Source organism: Pogona vitticeps, chromosome 1 (assembly GCF_051106095.1).
Source record: "Pogona vitticeps strain Pit_001003342236 chromosome 1, PviZW2.1, whole genome shotgun sequence".
In the NCBI taxonomy this organism is placed as follows: domain Eukaryota; kingdom Metazoa; phylum Chordata; class Lepidosauria; order Squamata; family Agamidae; genus Pogona; species Pogona vitticeps.
Window position 1 is genome coordinate 262,865,022 of NC_135783.1, and position 25,138 is coordinate 262,890,159.

A 25,138-nucleotide genomic window follows, 5' to 3' on the forward strand; every position below is an offset into this window, starting at 1 on the left:
CGCCTGGCTCCAACACTCTTGACTTTCTGGCGCCAGGCAAAGACCTTTCTGTTCAGCCAGCATTTTAATTAAACAATATCCCCTAGCAGGCCATATGAGCAGCAGGACTTATTAATTTTAATGTTTTAAGAATTATTTTAATATATGCTATTTTATATTGTCTTTTAAAATGTTTTTAATGTTTTTAAGTTTTAATGCTGTACGCCGCCCAGAAGCCACTGGCAATGGTGCGGCTAAAAATATTGTAAATAAAATAAATAAATAAAATAAATTCATGGCTAGACTGTTACAACAAAAGCGGCCCTCTGCTTGATCACCGTCTTTTTCACTCTGAAGGAATCTTTGAGGACTCTAGAATTTAGGCAGGTTGATATTTGGGATACTTATTCTAGCATGTAACATTTGCATGCAACAGCATCACAGCTCTACTGAACAGCATATCCCATATTTAAAAGTATGTGAGGCTGAGCAGGTTATTCAAAATGGCTCCTTATTTCCATACCCATGTTTTTAGTTAGATAACAGGACATAGGGAATCCTGGAGTCCCGGAGGCAGTTCATGTCATTCTGGCAACTTCTGCGACATTGCTGGAACCAGTTGTATTGGCTCTTGCCTTTCCACTGGACTATTTCTGTGACGTGAAGTGGGGGGATTTGCTGTTTGGGTAACAGCCTATCCTCCATATTATTCTACCCAGGCTTTGTGCTCTGGAGAGGACACTCATACAGAGCGCATTACCATGGTCTTTCGAGACTGAAAGATGCCTAAGAAGGGCATAGCGTGTCATTTTAGTAACCAAATTATTAGTTTCCCTGTAGCTTGCAGAAATCCACAAAATTAGGGCTGCATTCAGCATTAAGATAATCAGGGAGGACTTTCTTTCAGTCCCCCCCACCCACTCAAGCATGCTTGTTGGGGACACAGGAGAGGGCCTTCTCTGTTGCTGCTCCCAAACTCTGGAACTCCCTCCTATGAGAAGCCAGGTTGGCCCCATCTTTGCTGTCATTCTGCAAGCAGGCAAAGATCTTTCTCTTCAGACAGGCTTTTCTTTAGTGACTAGCAGTCTGAGAGGGGTTTTTCAAATTGGATTTTTGTGCTCTGTTGCTTTTCAGTGTTTTTTTAGTATTGATTTTATTTACCATTTTAATATACTTGTTTAATATTTTTAAGATATTTGTGTATTATTATTATTATTATTATTATTATTATTATTATTATTATTATTATTATTATTATTATTATTATTATTATTATTATTATTATTATTATTATTATTATTAATTTGATTTATATACGACCCATCTGGCAGCCAGGACCACTCTGGGCGTTTTACAACAGATAAACAAATAAGAAAATAACAAAATAATACATATACAGTGGTGCCTCACTTGACAACGTTAATTCGTTCCAGCGAAAACATTGTCAAACAAAATAAAAAACCCATTGAAATGCATTGAAAACCGTTCAGTGCGTTCCAATGGGCTGAATACCTGCCTGTCCAGCAAAGATCTTCCATAGGGGCGGCCATTTTCGGTGCCTGTAGTGCAAAAAATCAGTCCTAAAAACAGCGGGGGGGGCATTTTCTTCAGCCAGCGGCCATTTTGAAACCCAGCGATCAGCTGTTTGCTGATCGTCATAAAGCAAAAATCGGTTCCCGAAGCAGGGAACTGATCATCGCACAGCGAAAAAACATCATTTAAACCATCATTTTGTGATCGCAAAAACATCAACGTTAAGCGGATTCATCGTTGATGGGGTAATCGTCCAGCGGGGCACGACTGTAGAAAATAATAATACAATTGGGGCATGAATCAAATATAATAAAGTGCAGTAAAAAGAAATACAATACAAGAAATTACAATTAAAGACATAAAATATAAAAGACAAGAAGGATAGTTGTGTGATAGATGATATTTTAGCAAACACTGTTGTATTGTACAGTACAGTGGGGTCTCTACTTAAGAACTTAATCTGTATTGGAAGGTGGTTCTCAAGTTGAAAAGTTCTTATGTTGAATCTGCATTTCCCATACGAACGCATTGAAAACCATTTAATCCGTATCTGCTCTTTTCCGTCCATAGAAACTACAGTGGAACCTCTACTTAAGAACGTAATCCATTTTGGAATGGTGTTCTTAAGTTGAAATGTTCTTAAGTTGAAGCAAAATTTCCCATAGGAATGGACTGAAAACCAATTAATCCGTTCTGGCTGTTTTTTTGTTATGTAGAGGTGTGTTCGTACATTGAAGCATTAGTTCCCATAGGAACTAATGCAAAGCTGGTTAATACGTACTCTACCACTAGGGGGAGAATTTTTTTTTTAACCTAAGATGACCTAAGGTTAAAAAAAGAGCAGGAAAGGGTTTTTTTTCCTGTTCTTATCTTGGATTTCTGTTCTCAAGTAGAAGCAAAATTTAGCAAATGGAGCTGTTCTTAAGTTGGATTGTTCTTAAGTAGAGCCGTTCTTAAGTAGAGACCCCACTATAGTTTGTTCAGGGAAGGCCTGTTTAAATAGCCAGGTTTTTAATAGCTTCCTAAATGTGCCCCGGATTATGGAGAAAGCCAGAGAGTTCCAGAAAAACATCTCCTTCTGCTTCATTGACTATGCAAAAACCTTTGACTGTGTGGACCACAACAAACTATGGCAAGCCCTTAAAGAAATGGGAGTGCCTGACCACTTTATCTATCGCCTGAGAAATCTACATGTGGGACAGGAAGCAACGGTTAGAACTGGATATGGAACAACTGATTAGTTCAAAATTGGAAAAGGAGTACGACAAGGCTGTACAGTAGTGCCCTGCATAGCGATGTTAATCCGTTCCAGGATTAACGTCGCTATCCGGAAACATCGCTAAATGGAACAAAAAACCCCATAGGAATGCACTAAACCCTGTTTAATGCGTTCCTATGGGGCAAAAACTCACAGTTCAGCAAAGATCCTCCATAGGGGCGGCCATTTTTGGTGCCTCTTAAGCAAGGAATCCATCCAGAAAACAGAGGATGGCCATTTTGAAACCGCTGATCAGCTGTTAAAAAAGCATTGCTTTGCCATGATCGGTTCCCCAAATAGGGAACCGATCATGGCAAAGCACTGCCAACCAGCCAGCTAGCCAGCCCGGGAGACACCAGGTGTCCTTGGGCAGCGAGCGAGCGAGTGCTCAGAGGCAGCCGCTGGGGGCAGGAAGGGGTGGGCCATCCACCCGGTGCTCGCTCGCCAGCCAGCTAGCCAGCCCGGGAGACACCAGGTGTCCTTGGGGGCGGGTGAGCGAGGGCTCAGGAGGAGGGCCGCCGGAACACCCGGGCCTCGCCCTGCCTCCTGGCTTTCCCCGAGCCACCCCTCACCCCCGTCTCCGCCGCCGCTGGTCAGCTGGGGGAAGGTACGGGGAAGGGATGGCTCCCCCCCCATCCTCCTGAAGCCGGCATCTTCGCACTGCTCTGGAGGATGGGGAGGGGAAGCCCTTCCCCCCATCCTCCTGAAGCTGACATTTTCACCCAGCTGATCGGCGGGGCTTCAGGAGGATGGGGGGAGAGCGCTTCCCCACGATCATCCCTAAGCCCTGCCAATCAGCTGCACGAAAATGGGGCGTACGGGGAAAAATCGCAAAGCAATTTTTCCCCATTGAAAATATCGTTATGCAATCGCTTTTGTGATCGCAAAATCTTCATCAGTATGCGGATTAGTCGTTAAACGGGGCACCTGTTAAGCGAGGCACCACTGTATATTGTCTCCCTGATTATTTAACTTTTATACAGAATACATCATGCGAAAGACTGGACTGGAGGAATCCCAAACTGGAATTAAGATTGCTGGATTGCCAGATATTGAGGTCCCAAACCATTTAGGGTCTTATAGGTTAATACTATAACCTACTATAACCTTATAGGTTAATACTATAACCTTATAGGTTAATACTAAAACTTGGGGATGTGGTGGTGCTGCAGGTTAAACCGCAAAAGCCTCTGTGCTGTAAGGTCTGTAGATCTTCAGCTGTAAGATTGAATCCACGTGATGGAGTGAGCCCCCGTTGCTTGTCCCAGCTACTGCCAACCTCGCGATTCGAAAGCATGCAAATGCAAGTAGATAAATAGGGACCACCTTGGTGGGAAGGTAGCAGCTTTCCGTGTGTAAGTCGCACTGGCCATGTGACTGCGGAAGATTGTCTTCGGACAAACGCTGGCTCTGTGGCTTGGAAACGAGGATGAGCACCGCCCCCTAGAGTTGAACACAACTGGATAAAAATTGTCAAGGGGAACCTTTACTTTTACCTTAGGTTAATACTATTACCTTGAAATTGGTACAGAAGCAAACAGGGAGCCAGTGTAAGGCAGCCAGATGTTTTGGTATTTCCTTGTCCCACTCAGTAATCTAGCCACTGCGTTCTGGACCCATTGCAATCTCTGTAGCACTCCCAAGGGCAGCCCCACATAAAGGGCATTGCTGTAGTCTAATCTCGAGACTACCAGCGCATGAACCAGTGTGGTAAGGGACCTGATGTCAAGGTAGGGGCACAGCTGGGTGACCTGCTTTGGATGGAAATAAGTGGAAGGGACCACAGATGCTACCTGCGATGCCATTGATAGTGCTGGGTCCAGAAGTACACCCAAGCTACGCACCTCATCCTTTATGGAAAGAGTGACCTCCCTGAAAGACAGGGAGGCTCCCAGATGACAGGCACTAGGGTCCCCCACCCACAGGATTTCCTTCTTGTCCAGATTCAGCCTCCGTCTGTTTTCTGTCATCCATCCCAGCACCGCATCCGCAGCGCTCAAGGGACAGGACAGCATCCATTGCAGAAGGGTGGAAGGAGAGCTAGAGCTGAGTGTCATCCTCATAGTGGTGACACACAGTTCTAAAACTTCCGATGATCTCCCCCTGCAGCCTCATATAGATATTAAATAGCATTGAGGAAATGATTGACCCCCAGGGGACCCCACAATTGAGAGTCCATGGAGCAACTCTCAGCCAAGGCCTGACCACTGATCCCCAATCCTGAGAGCCTCTCCAGGAGGATACCGTGGTATCAAAGGCTTCAGAGAGATTGAGAAGGACCAACAAGGATTTTTTGCCCCCATCAGCTTCACTCAGGAGGTCATCTTGCAGGGCGACCAATGCTGTCTTCGTGCCATGATGCGGCCTGAACCTGGATTGGAATGGATCAAGGGCATTCTTAGCTTTTAGATATTGTCATTTTAATGTTGTAACCTGCCTTGGGTCCTTTTAAGGAGGAAAGTGGGGTAAAATATTTTAAACAAACAAGCAAGCAAGCAAACAAACTGACTGACTGACTGACTGACTGGAAACAGTAGTTATTAGAGAACTAACATTACACAGCTTGTTATGCAACTAACACATATCAGTGTACATAATAACAACACAATCAAAAACAACATAGAGAGTTACAGCACCTTATTTGAAAAAAGCTTTTGTGGACCGCAACCCACTTCACTCTGCTACCCTATATTCCAATGCCAACACAAGTATTCAGTTTCACCTATTGTCAACATATACTGTATTAAGCAACTACATTTTCTACATGAAATGTCACAGCTTCCACAGTGATGTATTGGTTTTATATTGTATTGTATTATATTTATGAGCCAGAAAATCCAATTAAGATATTTTATTTGTGCTGAAAAAATAAATCACAAACTCAGTTGTGGATGATCACGGAACAAAGGAAGGCTAATTGCCTTAGAACAAAGGAGTCAACAACAGATGTCCGAGCCAGCAGAGCCTCAAGGCAATACCCTGAGAGCTCTTTTTATTGACTTAGCATAAGTTACATAGTATGTTGTTAGAAACATAGTATGTTGTTAAAATAACTCTTTGACTTTATGCTCTACCTCTAAGCGAAAGGGCAGAATAAGGGGTTCCCCGCCTGCTGGCAGCTGCCGCTTCCTGCTAGGAGTGTATGCAAATCACTGGAACAGAATGCAGCTACAACCTTTAAGCAGAAGTTTCCCACACTCGGTCATAGTTTTAGAAGAAGTAACTGTGCTGGTCAGTGCTAGCATATAAGGCAAAAGCAAAAGGAAAATAAAGAAGACAAAAACATTGTGGGCCCTTAAAGACTAACTGTTGTTTTTTAATGTGACTTGTCAACAAAAGGTAAAGGTTCCCCTTGACAATTTTTGTCCAGTCGTGTCCGACTCTAGGGGGCGGCGCTCATCCCGCTCTTCAAGCCATAGAGCCAGTGTTTGTCCGAATACAATCTTTCCGTGGTCACATGGCCAGTGTGATTTAGACACGGAACGCTGTTTACCTTCCCACCGAGGTGGTCCCTATTTATCTACTTGCATTTGCATGCTTTCGAACCGCTAGGTTGGCGGGAGCTGGGACAAGCGACGGGTGCTCATTCCATTGCGTGGATTCGATCTTACGACTGCCAGATCTTCTGACCCTGCAGCACAGGCTTCTGCGGTTTAGCCCACGAGCTGTTATTTTTTTAAAGATGCCACAATGTTTTTGTTTTCTCTGTTTTTCTTTTATTTTTTATCAGATAGTCGTGAGGAACAGCGTGGATGATATGCCTTCTTAAAACTGAATTCAACTTGAGACTTAGAACTGTATTGTGTAGGTTGTGTAGGATTGTACTATAAATGCTTCAGTAAAAATTATATTGCTTTAAAAATACTACGTGTTTTAACTGAGCAGTAAGATTCAAACTAGCCAGTGACTGAATAGTATTTTTAAGGTCATAAACGTAGTTTTCGTTCATAGTCAGAAAGCACTGCATATGAGCAACTATGACGTTGTAGTCTTGCTATCGGTTGGGGTGTTCGTGTAACTCATTTGTGTAGGAAGCTGCAAGGTATTTCCACAATTGTTGTATTCTTAGGTAACATATGGCAGAAATAGCAGTGATTGTTATTTTTGCTCCCTTTGAACACACTACAGTGTTCCCATGTGTTCTAGGAGGGGCCATGGCTGCTTACACATCTAGGAAATTGACTCCTTATGTTGGACTTAAATTCCCTTTGATTTTAGAGCCTTGTTTCCATTTCAAAATAAGGAAGGGAGGAATGTGCCAGGCTTTTTAAAAAATTTTATTGGCATTGTATCCCACTTTGAGTTAGATATGACTTTCTGTTTTCATGGGATGGAATTAATTTTCAACCAATAATGCAATATTATGCAATCTCTCAATATTATGCAGCATATATCATACAATGCTGTGAATGTTTACTTAGACATAAGTCCTACAGAGTTCAGTTGGACTCATTCCCAGATAAGTGTGCACTGGTTTTCAGCCTTTGTATAGCTTTCCTGTTTCAAAAACTGGTTTTCCTGCTTTTAGCACCAGCGTTTAATATCTGATACTGATTATGTGGTTGGCAAGATACCAGTTGTTATCTGGTATCTAGCCTGGCTAGAAGGGCAGTATACAAATTAAAGAAATAAACAAACTAGAATATGGCCTAGTGCTGAAGTCGGTTATTTAGGTTCTTAATTACAAAATTACTTATATGTAGTTAATTCTAGACTTTGACAATTGTTCAGAATGTTCTCTTTTAGAACTAATTCATTATAATGCAGCTCACAGTGATACTTATATTTTAAGCTTCATATTATTTTACTAATTTATGATATAATAGGATGTGAAGTGATAGAGGATTGCAGAAAACTATCTTGAGCAGTACAGCAACACATGCAAAACAGTCATTGCTTCTGAACTTTAATACACAGTTGAATTCTGGCAAGGGCTTGCTTAGGGTCAACCTTGGGCTATTAACAGATAGACTACATAAGTGCATAAAGACTTGTTCTGTATGGTTACATCCTGGCCTTAATAAGCTAATATCATGAAATATACTACAGTAATAGGAACTGCATATAAAATCATGTGTGTCTAAGTGGTCTGATAAGCCAACAATATTGTTAAAAGATGCTGCAAGATAGGCCAGCTCTCAAGGCCTAAGAGCTTACATTAAATCATTATTCCATACATTAAATCCTTATTCCATACAAATGTTAGGCATAGAACTTTTGGAAGAAGTTTAGACTGAGGTAGTCTAAGCATTATGGGAGCTGCAAGGGGTTAGAGGACCGGTAGTTTTTGAGCGGCACACTGTACAGAGCCTAATGGGCAGAGAGATTACCAGTCTTCTAAACCTTTGGAGCTCCCATGGAACTTAGCCATTTCCTCTTTCTTTTTCACAAGAAAAGAATGGCTGCTGGAGCCTTTGTTGTCCATCTGTAACTGAAAACCCCTGTGAGCCCCCAGAATTCTGGCTGGAAATTCAGGGTGTGTGTGTGTGTGTCCAAGAATCCCAAAGTCCCATGCCTACTATCTGTTAGTACAATAATTTTATAGATTAATTTGGAACTAAAGCACAGTGGCCGAAAACTAGTTGTGCATTTATGCAAAAGGTATAACTTCTATTGGTAAACTGCTGTGTAATTCAATAGATAATGGCTACAGTGATTTCTTAACTTCTGGCAATTCACTGCTAAAAGTTACACCTTTCGCATAAATGCACAACAGGATATTGGCCACTAAGTTTAACGTGGCTTACCCCTTGTGGATTGTACCCAGGACCTTAATATTTCAAATTCATTTTGACTGTAGAGCTTCAGCATGTCATTAAAACTTAAGTGTATGGGATAAGGATTGAATTTAAACTCTCAGATTGTCAAGTGGGTAAAATGTATCTTTTTAGAGAAAGAATTGCATGGCAACTAATTTTTGAAAAGAACTAGTATATTCATGAGACAATTTTATTGAGTTTGGAAAGTTGCAGAACTGCAAAATTAATTTAAAATTCTTAACAAGTGGAATTTGAGGAACTCCTTGACAAAGATGATGACTATGATGATGATGATGAAATATGTGTTTCTCAGGGCTTCCTGAGAAGTGGTATCCTAAAGTGTGCTCTGGAACTGCAGAACATCACTGTTTAATTTTGTCTAATTCTGTAATGATGGTTTGTTGTGGAAATATATGTAATGTTTCAAATAAGTAAACTTGAATAAAGTATGAAACTACAATTATTTTTATTCAGTTTAGAGGTCCATGCTGCTTTTAGCATGAGAATGACAGTTTTTTGCAGTTACATAGGAGTAAGCTCTTCTGAAACTAAGGAGGTCTGTCTTCTGGGTAAACCTTCATAAGGTTGGTTTGCAAACACTGAATATGATCTTTTATGGTACCCGGTGCTTAAATTTTGTTTTGTTCTTTTCTTTGCACATTTTAAAAACGTATGTGCACAAAGAGAAGTCACAGACCAAAACAATTTGTTTTATGCAATGCATACTGTTTTGCCATAGATAAGTACTTACCAGTAAGTGGTATATTTATGTGTAAGAATTTCAATGTGGTGCACCTACAGGGAAATTAGTGGTCCTGCAGCTAACCACTGCTCTTTGAAGTTTAAAGTGGCGAGTTGGATAGAAACAATAGATCTCATTGAGCCCTTATTATTAAAGGAATAGTAATACTATTTTAATAAGGTGGGGTCCCCTCCCCCAATTTTGTTACAACTTACTGGACAGTGTACAACTTTAAAACATATAATACAAGGTATATATAGAAACAGAATTCTCACTAAGGACATCACATAGAGTTCTATTAACATCCTTGAAGAATGCCAGTTGAAAGCAGCCGGAGCTGATTCATATAATCAGAATGTCACATTCATGGTCAAATTGGACATTAAATGAAATTTCAGTGTCTTCCCTTCATACATGCAGTTCTGACCTGTGTAGCCGAGCAGTCAGACTTGCAAATGAAGGAAGTATTTACATCTTGATGTAAATCAGTTACAAGCTGATTTGCAACATGTGAAAGAAGAGTTAATATTTGTATAAACAGATATGTTTTATGGTTGTTGTGGGTTTTTCTGACTCTTTGGCTGTGTTCTGAAGGTTGTTCTTCCTAACGTTTCGCCAGTCTCTGTGGCCGGCATCTTCAGAGGACAGCACATCTTCAGAGGATAGAGTGCTGTCCTCTGAAGATGCTGGCCACAGAGACTGGTGAAATGTTAGGAAGAACAACCTTCAGAATACGGCCAAAGAGCCCGATAAACCCACAACAACCATTAGATCCTGGCCATGAAAGCCTTCGCGAAAATATGTTTCATCTCTTAAGAGAGCTTTGTTTTTCAGGACACACCAACTATATCTTCCAGTTTGATCCAGAATGACTACCAACTGTTTGACTAACACTGTATACTAACATGTAAAAAAATCTATTATAACCCTGTAGACTTTCATCTGGTGCATTTTTCTTTCTCCTGAATTAACTGAAAAATGTGCTTTTACAATCTGCTTTATTTGCTTACTTCCCCATGGTTTTTCATCTGACTTCTTATCTCTCTCATTTTTCTCCTGTTTCCTTTGTCTTGGTCTCTTTCTTCTCTCTCTCTCTTTTTGGGGTGTCCTGAATATCTCAAGCAGTACAGGAGGCTGACCAAGAAGATGTAAAAGTGGTAACAGACTCACAAGCTCCAAAATCAACTAAAAAAGCTAAGGCAGCTACGGGAGGCTGCCAAACTGGCAACACCAGACAGGAAAAAAAGGGGAAACACAAAGGTTAGCTGCATGCTGATAATTGCTAAATATAAATGAAACAACTAGCAAAATATTTATATTTATATTTATACTGTTTTAAAGAGATGACTTGTTGCTTATGAACTTGCTTGAGCTATAGATCATACAAAGTCAATGTTTTCCAAAAGCATTTAGAAGATGCATACAGCATTTTCAGTTGAGGATACCTTTGTATCTTAGTAATACTATTTCCATTGCTTTGATTGTTGGCATTTAAAGATTTAAGGACTGCGGAATTCACTGAGCAAGATGGAATGTATGGGAAACTCAATGTATAACATTTTATTAATAAGAATTCAAATAAACAAAACGTAAAAGTCCTGGTCTTTGTGTTCCCAATTCTAGCATAACCCTAAGAATCCAATTCAGATTTGCTTCTTGATGCACTGTGCATTATGAATGCAGAAACACAGGAACAGTAGAGAAGCTGCTCCAGAGGCGTTCAGACTGGACTTCTACACCGCTTGCCCGCTTATATGTATTTCTGCACTATGCATCACGAAATAGACCTGAAGCACCAGTCCACGTGAATGTGAAGACATAATGAAGATTCTGTTCTTGGGCAGGAGATGCTGTGGGGACCCAAAATGTCTAGATTAGTGTAAGAATTTGTAATGTGTGTGATCATATTTCTTAGTCTCAAATCATGGCTGAAATGCCATATATTTAAAAAGTTATATTTCTCACATGAATCATTGTTGCAACCATTGTTATTCGAAAGACCAGACCACCCATGAAAATTGCTATTAATTTCACCCTTGTGTTGTTGTTTGCCCTTCAACAAGTAGCCAGTGCTGCAAAGTCTGATCTGGACTGGAACTACAGAGTGCATGTTGGGAGAGTGTGGGTGTTGCAGGATTATTACTTTGCCCCAGTGCTGTCTGTATTGTAAATAACTCGCTCTGCCAGCAACTTTCTTCCTATTCTAAATAACAAGCGCATGTGTACCAGGAGGCAGATCTGGTAGGGACAGTGGGGAGCAAAAGGATGAAGCAGTTCTACACAACTGTCCTGCTCCAGATTCCTCCTCCCACAGCTGTTTGTTGCAGAAAAGCCTATAGCAACTATTTGAGGAAAAACTATGAGATAAATGTTGTCTATGTGCTAGAGACTCCCATAACGTTAATCCTTGTTCCATCCATGCTAACCTCACTAATCCCTTTGACCTATAACTTGGGTCTAGAAGGTGCTGAACATGTATATCCTGCTTTCGAAAAATGAAGCATTCTGAGTGCGGAGTCACTGAACCCCGTGGATATGCTACAAAGCTGAGATTCTATATAAGTAACATATCTGTTCTGAATCTTCTGCTTCTCTGGAAATCTAGTTTATGCAGAGAAACAACCGTATACTGTCCTTGCCTAAGGAAACAGGCATTCATTTGATTTCTGAATTTGAAAGGACTATTCATTTTAGCCAAAGGAGTGGTGTTCTCATTAACTCTGAATACTATAGATGGTACAAAATGCTACTGAATGAATCTGCGTGTCTCAGTCATGAAAGCCCCTTCTCACAAACTGGCCGGGACAGAGCCAAATACCGCAGGTGTTCTCCAATGAGGCATTTTCTCTTATTGTAGTGGTTGGTCTGCGTCAGAATGGCTGTAGGTCTGTCTAATTAATTAAATCTAGACCCAATTAATTTACTTTTTAAAAAATCTTGATTTTTTCATGTGTGGAGAGAGAATGTACTTAATTTTGGACTAAATTTAAAGCCTTTGTTAGAAACTGAGAACATGCTTTATTTCAGTATAAGACACTTAGAGGCTGAAATGCACATGTGTAGTTCGTATTTCTAAAAAATATATATTTTATTGTTTTCATTTTTTAAAAAAGAGAGAAAATCAAAGTCTTATTGGGGAAAAAAACTTGAACACAGTGCTCTGTGTGATGTGCAGATAAAAAATAGGCCTAGTTCATGATAAATATTTCTGTTTTATCTGGTATTAAGTTTGATTCATTTATACTTTGCTTATATAATAATGCAGCAAAGTTTTGTGATTTAAAACATTTGAGGGCAAAATATTTTATTGTGCTGTTTCTCATCTGCCAGTGGAACAGACACCCCTTCTTTTTCCAGTCTTCCATGTCCCCATCTGTTCTGAAGGATTAGGGAAACTTTCCAGAGCAGATTTGGAGGCAAATAAAAGGGAAGGAGGAAATGTGTGGGGTCTTTCTGGTGACAAATGAGGCTCTATCCATGGAAGATTTCTTGTTAAAAATATATATATTGTGTTGTGCAGCTATTCCCCTTAGGGGAAGTGCAACAGACAGAATCTATGACTTTCTTCATTTTTCCAAACCTCTTCCATATTCCTTACCAGAACAGCTGATTAGTGCATTTTCAGCTTTACAAAATGGTTCCACTTGGGCAGCACCATGTTGGAAGAGAAACCATTGGAATCACAAATGAAAGTTTTTAAAAAATGAAAGCCAGTATCCTGTTGGAGTTCTCCAGCACAATAGAGCAATCACACAAGGACATACTGCTATTTTGTGGCCAGGTTATGCAAGCCATTTTTCTATGAGTCGTGTAACCACATACACGAAAATTATGAAAATTGTTTGTGTAAATGTCCCCCTTGTGCACCCCAAAATCCAACAGGATCCTAGCCTAAAAGGCACATGTTATAGTTGCCATATGATTGTTAGCCAAAGTTGTCCCCCTGTAGTGACTCACCAGCAGGTATTTGCCACATGGAATGTGTTCATTTATATTATGTTTGTTTTCACTGCTGTTGAATAGGACATAAGAGAATGGCGATCTTTCCACAGTTGTTGTTGATGATGATAATGATTATTTATTTATTTATTTATTTATTTATTTATTTATTTATTTATTTATTTATTTATTTATTTATTTATTTATTTAACTTATATGCCACCCACACTAACCAAAGGTCTCTGGGCGGCTTACAACAATTTAAATACAATAAAAAGATAAAACAATTAAAATTAAATTAAAAATACAGTGCTCTAAAAATTGCCATCAGGACCCACAGTTGATATTATTTCAATTAAAAGCCTTCTGGAACAGGAAGATTTTGGCCTGGTGCCAAAACATTATCAACGTCAGTTCCAGACGAATCTGACTCAGGATGGTGTTCCATAGTCTGGGGGCAGCTGCCAAGAGAAGGCCCTTTGTCTACAAGCTGTCCCTCTTACTTCCTTGAGGGTTGCTCTTTCAGGAGGGTCCCCTGGCTAGATCTTAACTGTCGGGTAGGTTCATATAGAAGGAGGTGGTCCTTCAGGTATCCAGGGCCCACGCCGTTTAGGGCTTTATGTGTCAAAATGAGCACTTTGAATTGGGCCTAGGCAGCGACTGGTAGCCAATGTAATTTAAACAGATGTGTTCCCTAGCAGCCACACCACTCACCGGCCATGCAGCTCGATTCTGAACCAACTGCAGTCGCCGGACCATCTTCAAAGGCAGCCCCACATAGAGCACACTGCAGTAATCTATATAGGATGTTACCAGTGCATGCATAACTGTCATGAGACTGTGCTTGTCCAGGTAGGGCTGTAGCTGGTATAATTTCCATAGCTGAAGGAAGGTGCCCCTGGCCACTGAATCCACCTGGGCTTCCAGAGTTAGACTGGGGTCCAGGAGCATCCCCAGGCTGCGGACCCTGTCCCTTAGGGGGAGTGCAACCCCATTCAGGGCAGGGAAATGGCCCTCTAGCCTGTCCAGCGAAGCACCCATTAACAACACTTCTGTCTTGTCTGGATTGAGTTTCAGTTTATTAACCCTCATCCAGTCCATTATCAGGTCCAAACACGAGTTCAGCTCAGAAACCGCCTCACCTGGATTGGTGGAAAACGAGAGGTAGAGCTGAGTATCATCAGCATATTGCAGACTCCTCAGCCCAAACCTCCTGATGACCTCTCCCAGTGGTTTCATGTAGATGTTGAACAGCATGGGGGACAGTATTGAGCCCTGAGGAACCCCATGACATAACTGCCATGGGGCAGAGCAACTGTCCCCCAGCACCACCCTCTGGACATGGTCAGCTAGGAAGGAGCAGAACCACCATAAAGCAGTGCCCCCAACTCCAAATCCAGCCAGCCTATCTGGAAGGACACCATGGTCGATGGTGTTGAAATCCGCTGAGAGGTCCAGGAGTATCAACATGGTCACACTCCCCTGTCTCTCTCCCAGCAAAGGTCATCATACAGGGCAACCAAGGCAGTCTCCGTACCAAAGCCCGGCCTGAAACCTGATTGAAATGGATCTAGAAAATCCATTTCATCGAGCAGTGCCTGGAGTTGCTGGGCCACAACCCGCTCCAACACCTTGCCCAAATAAGGGAGGTTCGCCACTGGTCGGTCCAGTTTAGTCTTGGGTCCAGTTTGGGCTTTTTGTCTTTGGTATTTGCTTGCTTAATATTTAGTGTTCTTTGAATTTTTTTTCTGAGAGTTCAAAAGGAATGCATACTGTTGCGAGTTCAGTAATGCAATAAAATTCTGCTGGCTGAAAATGCCTATAAAATTTCAGATTTTTTTTCTTGCTGTTACTCTACAGTTTTTGAGGGGTTGGACCTAATTCAGCACTTGATGAATTCTGCTATAATTGAAAAATAATGTTAAAAGGCTTTCATCTATTTAGCTGTTGTGGAAATTCTCAGTTTATCGCATATGGATTTCTTTGTGCCAAAAAAGGACATTTTTGAAAAAAAGGCTAATCAGGTAATTCAGAGTTTAAAACTGTAGAATTATTGATGGGTAGTATTTGGAATCTCACCTGTGATAACAGAATGCAGGGCCTCAGATGTATTAATGCTTTTCAGAGTGACTCTTTGATTGATGAAGCTGTGATCAGAACAATGTGATAAAGATGAGCTCAAGGAAAGTATTAGGCTTAAATGAAACTGCTTTCCCTCTAAAATGATAGAAGTGGTTGCTGGATATATTGAGTGTTTATACAGGGTGACTGGATTTTATGTGCTCTCACAGACCAATAAATGGCTATAGGTGAGGTCAGAAAAGCTATCATTAGAATTAAAGCGGGCTCATCAAGCCCTTGGAATGCATTTTAATACAAACCCTGATTTATTTATTTTTAAGCATCCATTTTACAGGCAGGAAAACAGTAATTGCAATAATATGGTAGCGCAAACATTATCATGTCTCAGTTGTATGATTATGATGACATTTTTGCTTAGATTGCTGATTAAATATATGCACTTGTGTCCTGTAAATCCATACTCTTTTGTGTAAGATGACACAGATTGGCCTTTGACATTGAAACAGTTTGGCTGTGGTAATTACGATTTTTGAAATGAGTTCTATTTTCAACTCAATCAGTCCTTGGCATACTAAATGGGGAAAAATGGGGAATTATAAAGTCCAGAGAGTACGAAAATATGTTAATCTCCTAAAATGGACATCTGTAGCAAAAATGAAATCCCAAGAGCAGTTTTCCGCAACAGTAACTCAGGAAATTACGGATCTAATTCTATAATTTCTTCCTTTTGTTGCAAATTTGCATACTGTGACATTTAAGACAAATAGTAGACAGATGAGTGATGTTTTGTAATAAATCTAAATGCATATCCAAAGTGCAAATCAACATATACACTCATTAGTTCCTTTTTTAAACATGCAAGTTTAATATCTTTTCCTGGAGAGGAAGTTCCCCTGCTTCCAGTGGAAGCAGTTGGATCCTTTGGCAGTGCCATGTGTTGAATCCACAAGGTGTTTTTGTGCATGAGTAGCCAAGTTAAGACTGCATAGACTTCTCATATACCTCGTTTATTGCCAAAACAAAGGAATCAAACAGTAGGAATTCCAAGAAAAGACTAACTAAAATAAAATTACTAGCAGACCAGGCTGTGGAGGTCCATGATTACTTCTCTTACTGCTTTGCAGTTGGATATACACTGATCAGCCACAACATTGAAACCACTGACAGGTGAAGTGAATAGCACCGATTACAATGGCACCTGTCGGGTTGGGATATATTAGGCAGCAAGTGAACATGCATTGGAAGCAGAAAATATGGGCAAGCAAAAAGATCTGAGTGACTTTGACAAGGACCAAATAGTGATGGCTAGACAACTGGGTCAGAGCATCTCCAAAACAGCAAGTCTTGTGGTGTGTTCCCAGTATGCAAAGGTTAGTACTCACCAAAAGTGATGCAAGAAAGGACAACTGGTGAACTGGCCTCAAGACTGGGAGTGCCCAAAGTTCAAAAACTGTTGAAAAACATAATGCTGACCCTGATAGAAAGAGGTCAAAACACACAATGTATCATAGTTTGCTGCTTATGGGACTGCATAGCTGAAGAACGGTCAGAATGCCCATGATGACCCCTGTCCACTGCCAAAAGTGCCTCCAATGAGGATGTGAGCATCAGAACTGGACCATGGAGCAATGGAAGAAGGTTGCCTGGTCTGATGAATCATGTTTTCTTTGAGATCAGATGGATGGATGGGTGTTTGTGTGTGTCATTTACCTGGAGAAGAGATGGCAGTCGGGTGCATTAGGGAAAGAAGGCAGGCCAGTGGATATGGTATTATGCTCTTGGCAATGTTCTGCTGGGAAACCTTGGGTCCTGGCATTCACGTGGATGTTACTTGGACATGTACCACTTACTTAGAGATTGCTGCTGACCATGTACACCTTTTTATGGCAGCGATGTTTCCTGATGGCAGTGGCCTCTTTCAGCAGGACAGTGCACCCTGCCACATGATACGATACAATAAGTCTTTATTGGCATTAGGCAGAAACTCAGGGGAAATAGACACAATCAACATTAATGAGGAAGTACAAAATCATGAAAAGTAATACATATTATTTGGAGAATGGGGTAAAGAAGAGTTCAACATTATAAGGCAACAAAACAGTAAGTTTCAAAATTTCAGTTAAGTACCACTGCCTCAGTGAGCAGAGCACAGCGATCATTCAAGAAAATAGGGTGAAGATCAGGAAAGTAATCTAAAAAGGGAATCAGCCAGTGGTCTAAAAAGACAATGCCACATTGCAAAAATTGTCCAGGACTACTTTGAGGAACATGACAAAGAGTTCAAGGTGTTGCCTTAGCCTCCACATACCCCAGATCTCAATCCCATGGAGCATCTATGGGATGTGCTAGAACATCAAATCCGATTCATGGAGACCCCACCTTGCAACTTGCAGGATTTAAAGGATCTACTGCTAATGTCTTGGTGCCAGATATCACAGGACACATTCAGAAGTCTTGTGGAGTCCATGTCTTGACGCATCAGCGCTGTTTTGGCAACATGAGGCAGACCTCCACGATATTAGGGAGGTGGTTTTAATGTTGTAGCTGATCAGCGTATTTGTTACTGGGTATGTGTGTGCTTGATACAAAATTTGAATTGAAAACAAGGTGTGCAGGAAAGTAGGGGATTGTCTTTCTCCCTCTGCCATTGTCTTAATGAAAGTTGCCTGTTTCAGAATGGCTGTTACGTATTTGCTACTCATACACATGTACATTTCCCCTTTTGGGACCTTTCAATAAATATAAATCAGGTGACAAAACTACTAAGATGTCCACGTTTAACAGTAGGCATAACAGCAACCATATTAAACATAGGCATGGCAGCAATTATTTTAAAGAAAAAAATGATCTTTAAAAAAATTTGGGTGGGTGGGACATAGAAATGGCTTAGAGATAAGAAAGCATTAGGTTTCTATCCAGATCAGTTTCAGGAAGACTTAAGGACACAGAATTGTCTCACTATAGCAAATCAACTCTATGCAGCTCAGGACGCAGGAACATGGTATTGACTTACATTTATATCCATAGCTTTTGACTTTCCAAGGTGTACTTCCACTGAGTCTGGAGGTTCTGTCTAAGTAACAACCAGAGTTGAATCAGTCTTCTGTAAAGTACCCTGTACTTTTTCCTAATTTATACCTTTGCTTGAAACAGAATGCTAAAAATGGGCAATGAGGGGCAGATTAGGTGATGCCATGCTAACTTTGCTACCCCCCACCCCCACACATTTATCAGTAGAAGTAATCTAAGAAAAAGCTTTAATCTCTTAGATTCTTAAGAAGGCAAACATTTGAAACATTATCTGTCTACTTGGCCCACTGACGTTTGGATTGCATGAAAGTGCAATGCCTTACTGGTCAGTTGTACATAGCTGGAAAATGTTTAATAGAATATATTTTCTTTTACTGCTAACCTATCATTGTTCTTAATGTTGAGGAAGTCCAGGGTTTATTTGAAGTATTACACTACCAACTTTTCAGCCCAGATGGCAATGATGTTGGGGGTGAGTGGGTAGCAGTGCTTCACAATTGTACTCTGCAGCTGTCATTGCACATGAGGCTTTTGAATGCTGTAAATATGCCAGGAAAAAGATCAATGACCTTCACATCCGATGAATCCAAGTAGTTTCTTCGTAATACTGCTATAGTACTTTCCTGCAGAGCTTTCTTTTGCTTCTGCCTCTCTTTGGGGCTAGCTGCAACTGCGTCTGCAAGTCTCCCTTTGTGCAAAGCTTTAAGCCATATCTGCCAGTGCATCTGCTCAGATAATTGAGTTGGATCCAGAATATATTTGCCCCACTAACATTCTTTCGAAGTAAATGGGAATTCTAAGTTAGATGAGACTTTTACATGAACCCAGCCCAGCATATTTAGATATGTCTGACTATGACCACTGATCCTTGCATCATCTCTCCATTCCCTTCTTTCTGTGTCCCTCTTTCTCAATGGTGCAGGGTGCTTTCTGACAAGATTCTTCTTGTGCAATTGCTGTGCCTGGCCTGTGAAATGTTACGTGGTGTACAGGCAGTGTCCCCATCTACTCGTAACTCTTCTGTGTTTTGACACTGCTTCTTCAATTTGTGGCAAAGCTCCTCCTTCTCACTTCCTCCGGGAGGTCTTCTTCCCCCATGGCTGAAGAAGTATGGCTTTTTACCCAGAAATGAGGAGAAGGTTAGGATTAAGATTAGGTATGAGTCCCTTGAGAACAGTTCTACAGTAGATGGATCAACTAAAGCAAAGCAAAGCGTGCTGCTTATATACCGCCCCATAGCGCTTCAAGCACTCTCTGGGCGGTTTACAAGTTAATTACGCAGGCTACACATTGCCCCCCCCCCAGCAAGCTGGGTACTCATTTTACCGACCTCTGAAGGATAGAAGGCTGAGTCAACCTTGAGCCGGCTACCTGGGATTTGAACCCCAGGTTGTGAGCACAGTTTTGGCTACAGTACAGCGGTTTAACCACTGCACCACGAGGCTCTTTAAATGAACTAAAACAGTACCAAAGAGGAAGATCATGAACATGGCAGAGGAATGCTTTCTTGAATTCCTGCAACTGTCCCTCAGAGTTTTGAAAAGAACTCTTAAACGGCTTAAAGAATCCTGGCATGGTTGTGCACGTAGGACATTAGGGATGAGGGACAGTTTATCAACTCTGACTTAGCTGTTGGTGCCAGTCAGAGCTTCATGCCTTGGGCAAGAGGGAAGTGATCTGTAGGGTGCTTTTCAGTAGAATTGTGATGAGGAAGGGGAGGAGGCTTGAACCTTCTTTTGATATGAACTGTAGCCCCAATCTTTCTTGGGTCCCTGCTGTTGCTGTTAAAGGAGAGGACATCATTTTAATATTTTAGCAATTTAATTAATTTGTTTAATATAATAATTGTTTTGTCCCGCAGATTTGCTTTTTATTGGTACAGAAGTGTTTAGTAGAGATTGCCCAGCACCATTATTTACTGTATATAGTATTCATTCAACATAAGATTTGATCCTTCAGTTTGTTTTCAGGTCAGAATATGCTTGAAGAGAAAGTCTGCATGCATGTTTTAAAGAGGTGTACAGAGGTGATGAGACTATAGGATTGCAGACCTTGATGCACTTACCCAAGTCCTGCTGAACACAGTGAGGCTTGCCTCCAGACAGACGGGAAAAGAGTTAGGCTATTCTTAAACTTGGCAAACCTCCAGTAAAAGGAACTGCTTGAAAAGAAAGTTTGCACTGTAAAATATGAATTGGTTTCCAAGGCTACTTTTTGCTTGAATGACGATGGCCGTACTACACATAATTGTCTGGCTTCCCAGAAGACATTCTTGTCAGGTGTTTGTAAATTTAAATTGGAGTAAATTGGTTAGGTGCTTCACACTGATGAATCTTTGTTGCAAATTCATAGGCTTAAATTTTACTCTGCATTAGATATGTAACATATCTGGCTGGAATCTGGTTGAAAATTGGTGGAGTATAATGCTTGGCTGGCGTAGCTCTACTTGATCTGCTGACCTGCCATTTCACAAAAAGGGATCAAGGAGATTGTGACCAAACTAATGGGGTTTTGAATGTACAAAACAGTTCTGAGGTGTCACTTTACACAAGCTTCTAAATGTGAAACACTTGTGCAATGAACTATTGTGTGAGCAGCTTGACTGGATGGGATCCTAACCTTTGGTCTTTTTTACTTTCCAAATAAGCATGGGGGGATTCAGTATGTAATTAATGATCCAACTCAGATTTCTTCAAAGAATTAGAATCTGGATGGAGGCTTAAATGTGCAAGGCTTGTGATCTGGATGAAAGACTAATGTGCTTACTTATAGACTTTAACAAAAAGGAAAATGAAGATCTAGTAGCAAGCCACGTATTTAATACATCATATAATTTCACTGTTTGGTGTCATTTCTTGGTTGTGCAAATTTAATTCAAACCTGTACATTCAATATTGCTATTTAAATTAACTAAGTTCATTTAAAAGAAAATAAATTGGGTGAAGAAAATTGAAGTTAAAAGCTTGAAAGGGAATTAAGTAATATTTGCCCAGTGTGATTAGATTTTTTTTCTTCCCTGTCTGTGTTCAGTCTCAGCAGGGAAAGTTATTAAAATGTTGACATTTTGCAATAATAACCAACTGCACATTAGTAATAGTTTCCAATATCCATCTCTATTAGTTTTGTAGAAGTGTGAAGACTATTATTCAGAGAAATCAAAAGACTGCAGATTGTATCAGTACAGAAGTGATCTTTCAAAATGAGTCTGAGATAGAAGCAAGAGCATAAAATCTTAATAAGGAGCTGAAATGCATTTACTCTTTTTATCTTGATGTAATGGTTTAAAAATGGTAAAGGCAGACTTTTGTGGAAGGAAGATGAAATGTTATCTCTACAGTTTGGTTTTGAATTTGGTTTGGAGGATTTTCTGAATGAGAACAGTCTTTATCTGATATTCAGGTGCTTTAAGCAGCCAAGTAGAAGAGTTTGACATTCAGGGGCTATTTGAGGGCAAGGTATCCCACTTCCATTTCCCTCTGTCTCTAATGAAAGGACCTTCTGACACTCCTTGTCAATGGACTGAAGCATTTCTGGATCCAGGCAGTGGAAAGCAGAGCTAGTCCCTTGCACATTTTTCTTGAGAGGCTAGGTGTGTATATATGAAAGAATGAACTTCTCAGCTTTTATCATAGCCTAACTTGGAAGAGTGGGCTCAGAGCTCCCGTAGGCAAGCAGAAGGGTTCCACCTCACCACTGAGGGGGAAAACATGGGCCAACTTGGAGAAATGATTTCCTTTGTGAAAGACACACTTCTCAAAATGCTGCTAAATTATGTTTGCTATGAAAACATCCAATGGGTTAGGCCCTGTTAGTGTTGTATGGTTTCTTTCAGAAGGCTACAAAGGTGCACAACATTAAAATGCATTAACATTTTTAAAAATGCAAATAGTTAAATACAATATAGAGAAAACAACACAAAACTTGTATGAACCTCAAAGAAATGTTTGAATCATTCAGATGTATGTGTATGGTAATATATGGTCTGTACATATTTGGTCAGAGACAACAATCTGCAGAAATGCCTGCTTAAAAAGTCTCCTATGCAAGTCACTAATGAGAAACTGACATTTAAAAAAATTATTTGAGAATATATAAATGTCTTTAACATGTTGTCTTTTATATATAAGCTGAAATCCTGTTGCTTAGCAAAGTAAGTCACAACTAGAGTAGCCCATTTAATCAGTGATACTCATGGAGGAATTGATTCATCAAATATCCATTGATTCAGTGGGCCTACTCTAGTTGTGATTTTCTATGCTAAGCAACAGGATTTTAACCATTGTGTACAGCTATTTGAATTATTCTGTGTATGTTTGTAGCCCCCAGAAGAAGTCCATAGGATAGTAAGAGGCTGAAATGCCTCAGGCAATTTAGCAGAAAAAAATAATTATACAGTACCTTACGACTTGTGTCTCCCACATAGACACTCTCCAAGTTTTGGCATGCTGTACTTTTGTTCAGTACCCTTCCAAATCATGGTTTCTTTGTTGTAGGGTCAGACTCCAGGAATAGCTCATAATGACCGAATAGCATTCCTTTGCCTGAAAAATGTTTTGCTCTATAGTTGAAATTGGTCAATAGATCTGTCCTCTTAGTTAAGTGTGCGTATTACTATTTTATAGTTAACATAGTTTCATGTTTGCTGCCTGGTAGGAATTGATGGTCCAGCTGCTTTTCAAGACGATGTGCAGGAAATAGGGAGCCGGGTTCAAATTCTTACAGTTGGAGAGACTTGTCAAGATGAGGATGATAGTGAGATAATAACTACCAATCAACAACAAGGCAAGCAAGACCTTAGACTAACAATGCAGAAGAAAGGTAAAGATCCAGTAAACTTACGTTCTCAGTGGTTTGTTCTATTTATATTATCCAGAGGTTTGGTTTGTGAATGATCAAGAATCACATCTTCATATCTTTGCTCTAGAGAAAAATATGAGCTGACATTTTCACTTGCTTCTAACTGAGATTTTTCTTAGAGGATGTCAGTCCATTGTGATATTTTGTGGGAAGGAGTTACATAAGAACAGTGAACAGTGAGGGTCCACCTTAATGTTAATGGATTATGCCAACTTTTATATAAGAGAGACTTAGCTGTGTGATTGTTATCAATAAGAAAGCTTGGGCAGTCTAATATGGAAATAAAAGCTTTGGTGGCCAGCTTAGTTACTCATGTGGATATGTGGAATAAGTGCGGTTCTTTTAAAAGTCCTGCCCCTACCACCAGGTTAATGTTCCTGTTATACATAGTAGGTCTGAAAAATGCTAGTAAAAACATGACCGATAATTCTTACAATTGGTTTTTTGATGGTAAGCAAGGATGTGCTGCAAGCCCAGCATTAGCAAATATCTGTTTGCTCCCCGGAGAGCATAAAGAAACTCTTACTTTATGTTAAACAGGCTGGAAACAGAAAGAAATGCCAGTGGTTTTATGTACTCCTTATCAAGACACCCGAGCAGCAGGATCAGTTTGTGGGAAATGTTCAACCACTTAGATTTCAATTTTCTTTTGTTACTGAATCAGTTCAAACCCACAGAATACTACATTGTAACAACGATTCCATCTTTTAGATAGAATCACTGCAGTTAACTGTCATCAAAAGGAACCAGGCTTAAGCAGCTTTATCGGCATTGTATTGAGAAGTAGGAGCCACAATGCAGTAACTGTGAGATGTGCCATCAAGTCACTTTCAAGTTATGGTACTCCTATAAATTCATGACCTCCACAAAGTCTTGCCATTAGCAGCCTTGGTTACATCTTCTAAGGCTTCCTTTATTGAAGCAATCTACCTTCTTTTCCTACAACCCCACAACCTTTTCCTTGAAAAATGTTGATCTTTTTAAAAATGAGAAACCCTCTTGTTGCTTAAACTTTTATAATTTTTGTGAGGGGGGAGGAACTATGGGGTGCAGTGAGGACAGGATTCCCAAAACATAGCCAGAAGACAAAGAGGAATCCTTGAGGGGAAAAAAAGATTTGAAGCAAAGTGTCAGTGATGTGAGGGAGCAAGGGTGTGGAGGCACCAGGGTATGGAGAGTAAATCTGGTCTTCTGGAAACCCACTTTGCCCACCCTTGCTTTGTTGACATATTGTATGATCTTGTGTGACAAGAATGCTAATACTACATAGAAGAAAGAAGCTGTATCTTTTCTTTTTCCTGTACACTCATACCTATTTACAATTGAGATACTAGATGGTAATATTATGCAGCAATATGAACATAAGGACATGTGGTGCTGCTGTGGACCAGTGGTCTGCCTAATTCAGCATTTGGCCTGTTGGTTTATAATCTGCTATTATATTCTGTTGTCTCAGCAGAATATAATAGTGGATTTTACCATCTGTTACAGCTGTATGATGCAGATGGAAGACACATTATACCCAAAGGGATATATATATATTCAATACTAAGGACAACAGATATAAAACAAAATATAGATTAGTCATTTCTTTTCTGAAAATGTGATGGATCTCCTTCAGGTATTTCAAGTAGCATGAATTTCGATGAAGAAGAGGATGAGGAGGATGAAGACAGCTCGAGTTCCTCACAGTTAAATAGTAATACCCGACCAGGTTCTGCAACAAGCAAGAAGTCAAACAAGGTAAGAAATCAGGTGTGATGGGACTGGGTGAGGGTTAAAACCTGTCTCAAGGGCTTGGATTTTAGAATGCTCTCATATTCAGACATGTCATGGCAGTATTCACATGCTGTATGGCCTTTGATGAATTATATTGTTCCCATTTCCAAACTGCTCCCAGGTGCCTCTCCTCTTCCATTCTAGATGTGATGCTCATCACAGAAAATGAGCCATACAGCC

The 25,138-nt window shown here is 40.3% G+C and overlaps 1 protein-coding gene across 10 annotated transcripts in view; it reads left to right on the forward strand.

The window, feature by feature from the left end:
- TUB (TUB bipartite transcription factor) overlaps window positions 1-25,138 on the forward strand; it is a 173,327-nt gene that overhangs the window by 134,119 nt on the left and 14,070 nt on the right. For 3 of the 10 annotated variants that reach the window (XM_078383906.1, XM_020801425.3, XM_078383907.1), the window contains 3 exons: window positions 10,397-10,531; window positions 22,976-23,140; window positions 24,801-24,922. In XM_078383906.1, the coding sequence (XP_078240032.1) occupies window positions 10,397-10,531; window positions 22,976-23,140; window positions 24,801-24,922 (422 nt within the window). Of the gene's footprint in view, window positions 1-10,393; window positions 10,532-22,975; window positions 23,141-24,800; window positions 24,923-25,138 lie in introns of all 10 variants that reach the window. The other 7 variants (XM_020801424.3, XM_020801426.3, XM_020801427.3 and 4 more) reach the window with 5 other exon arrangements.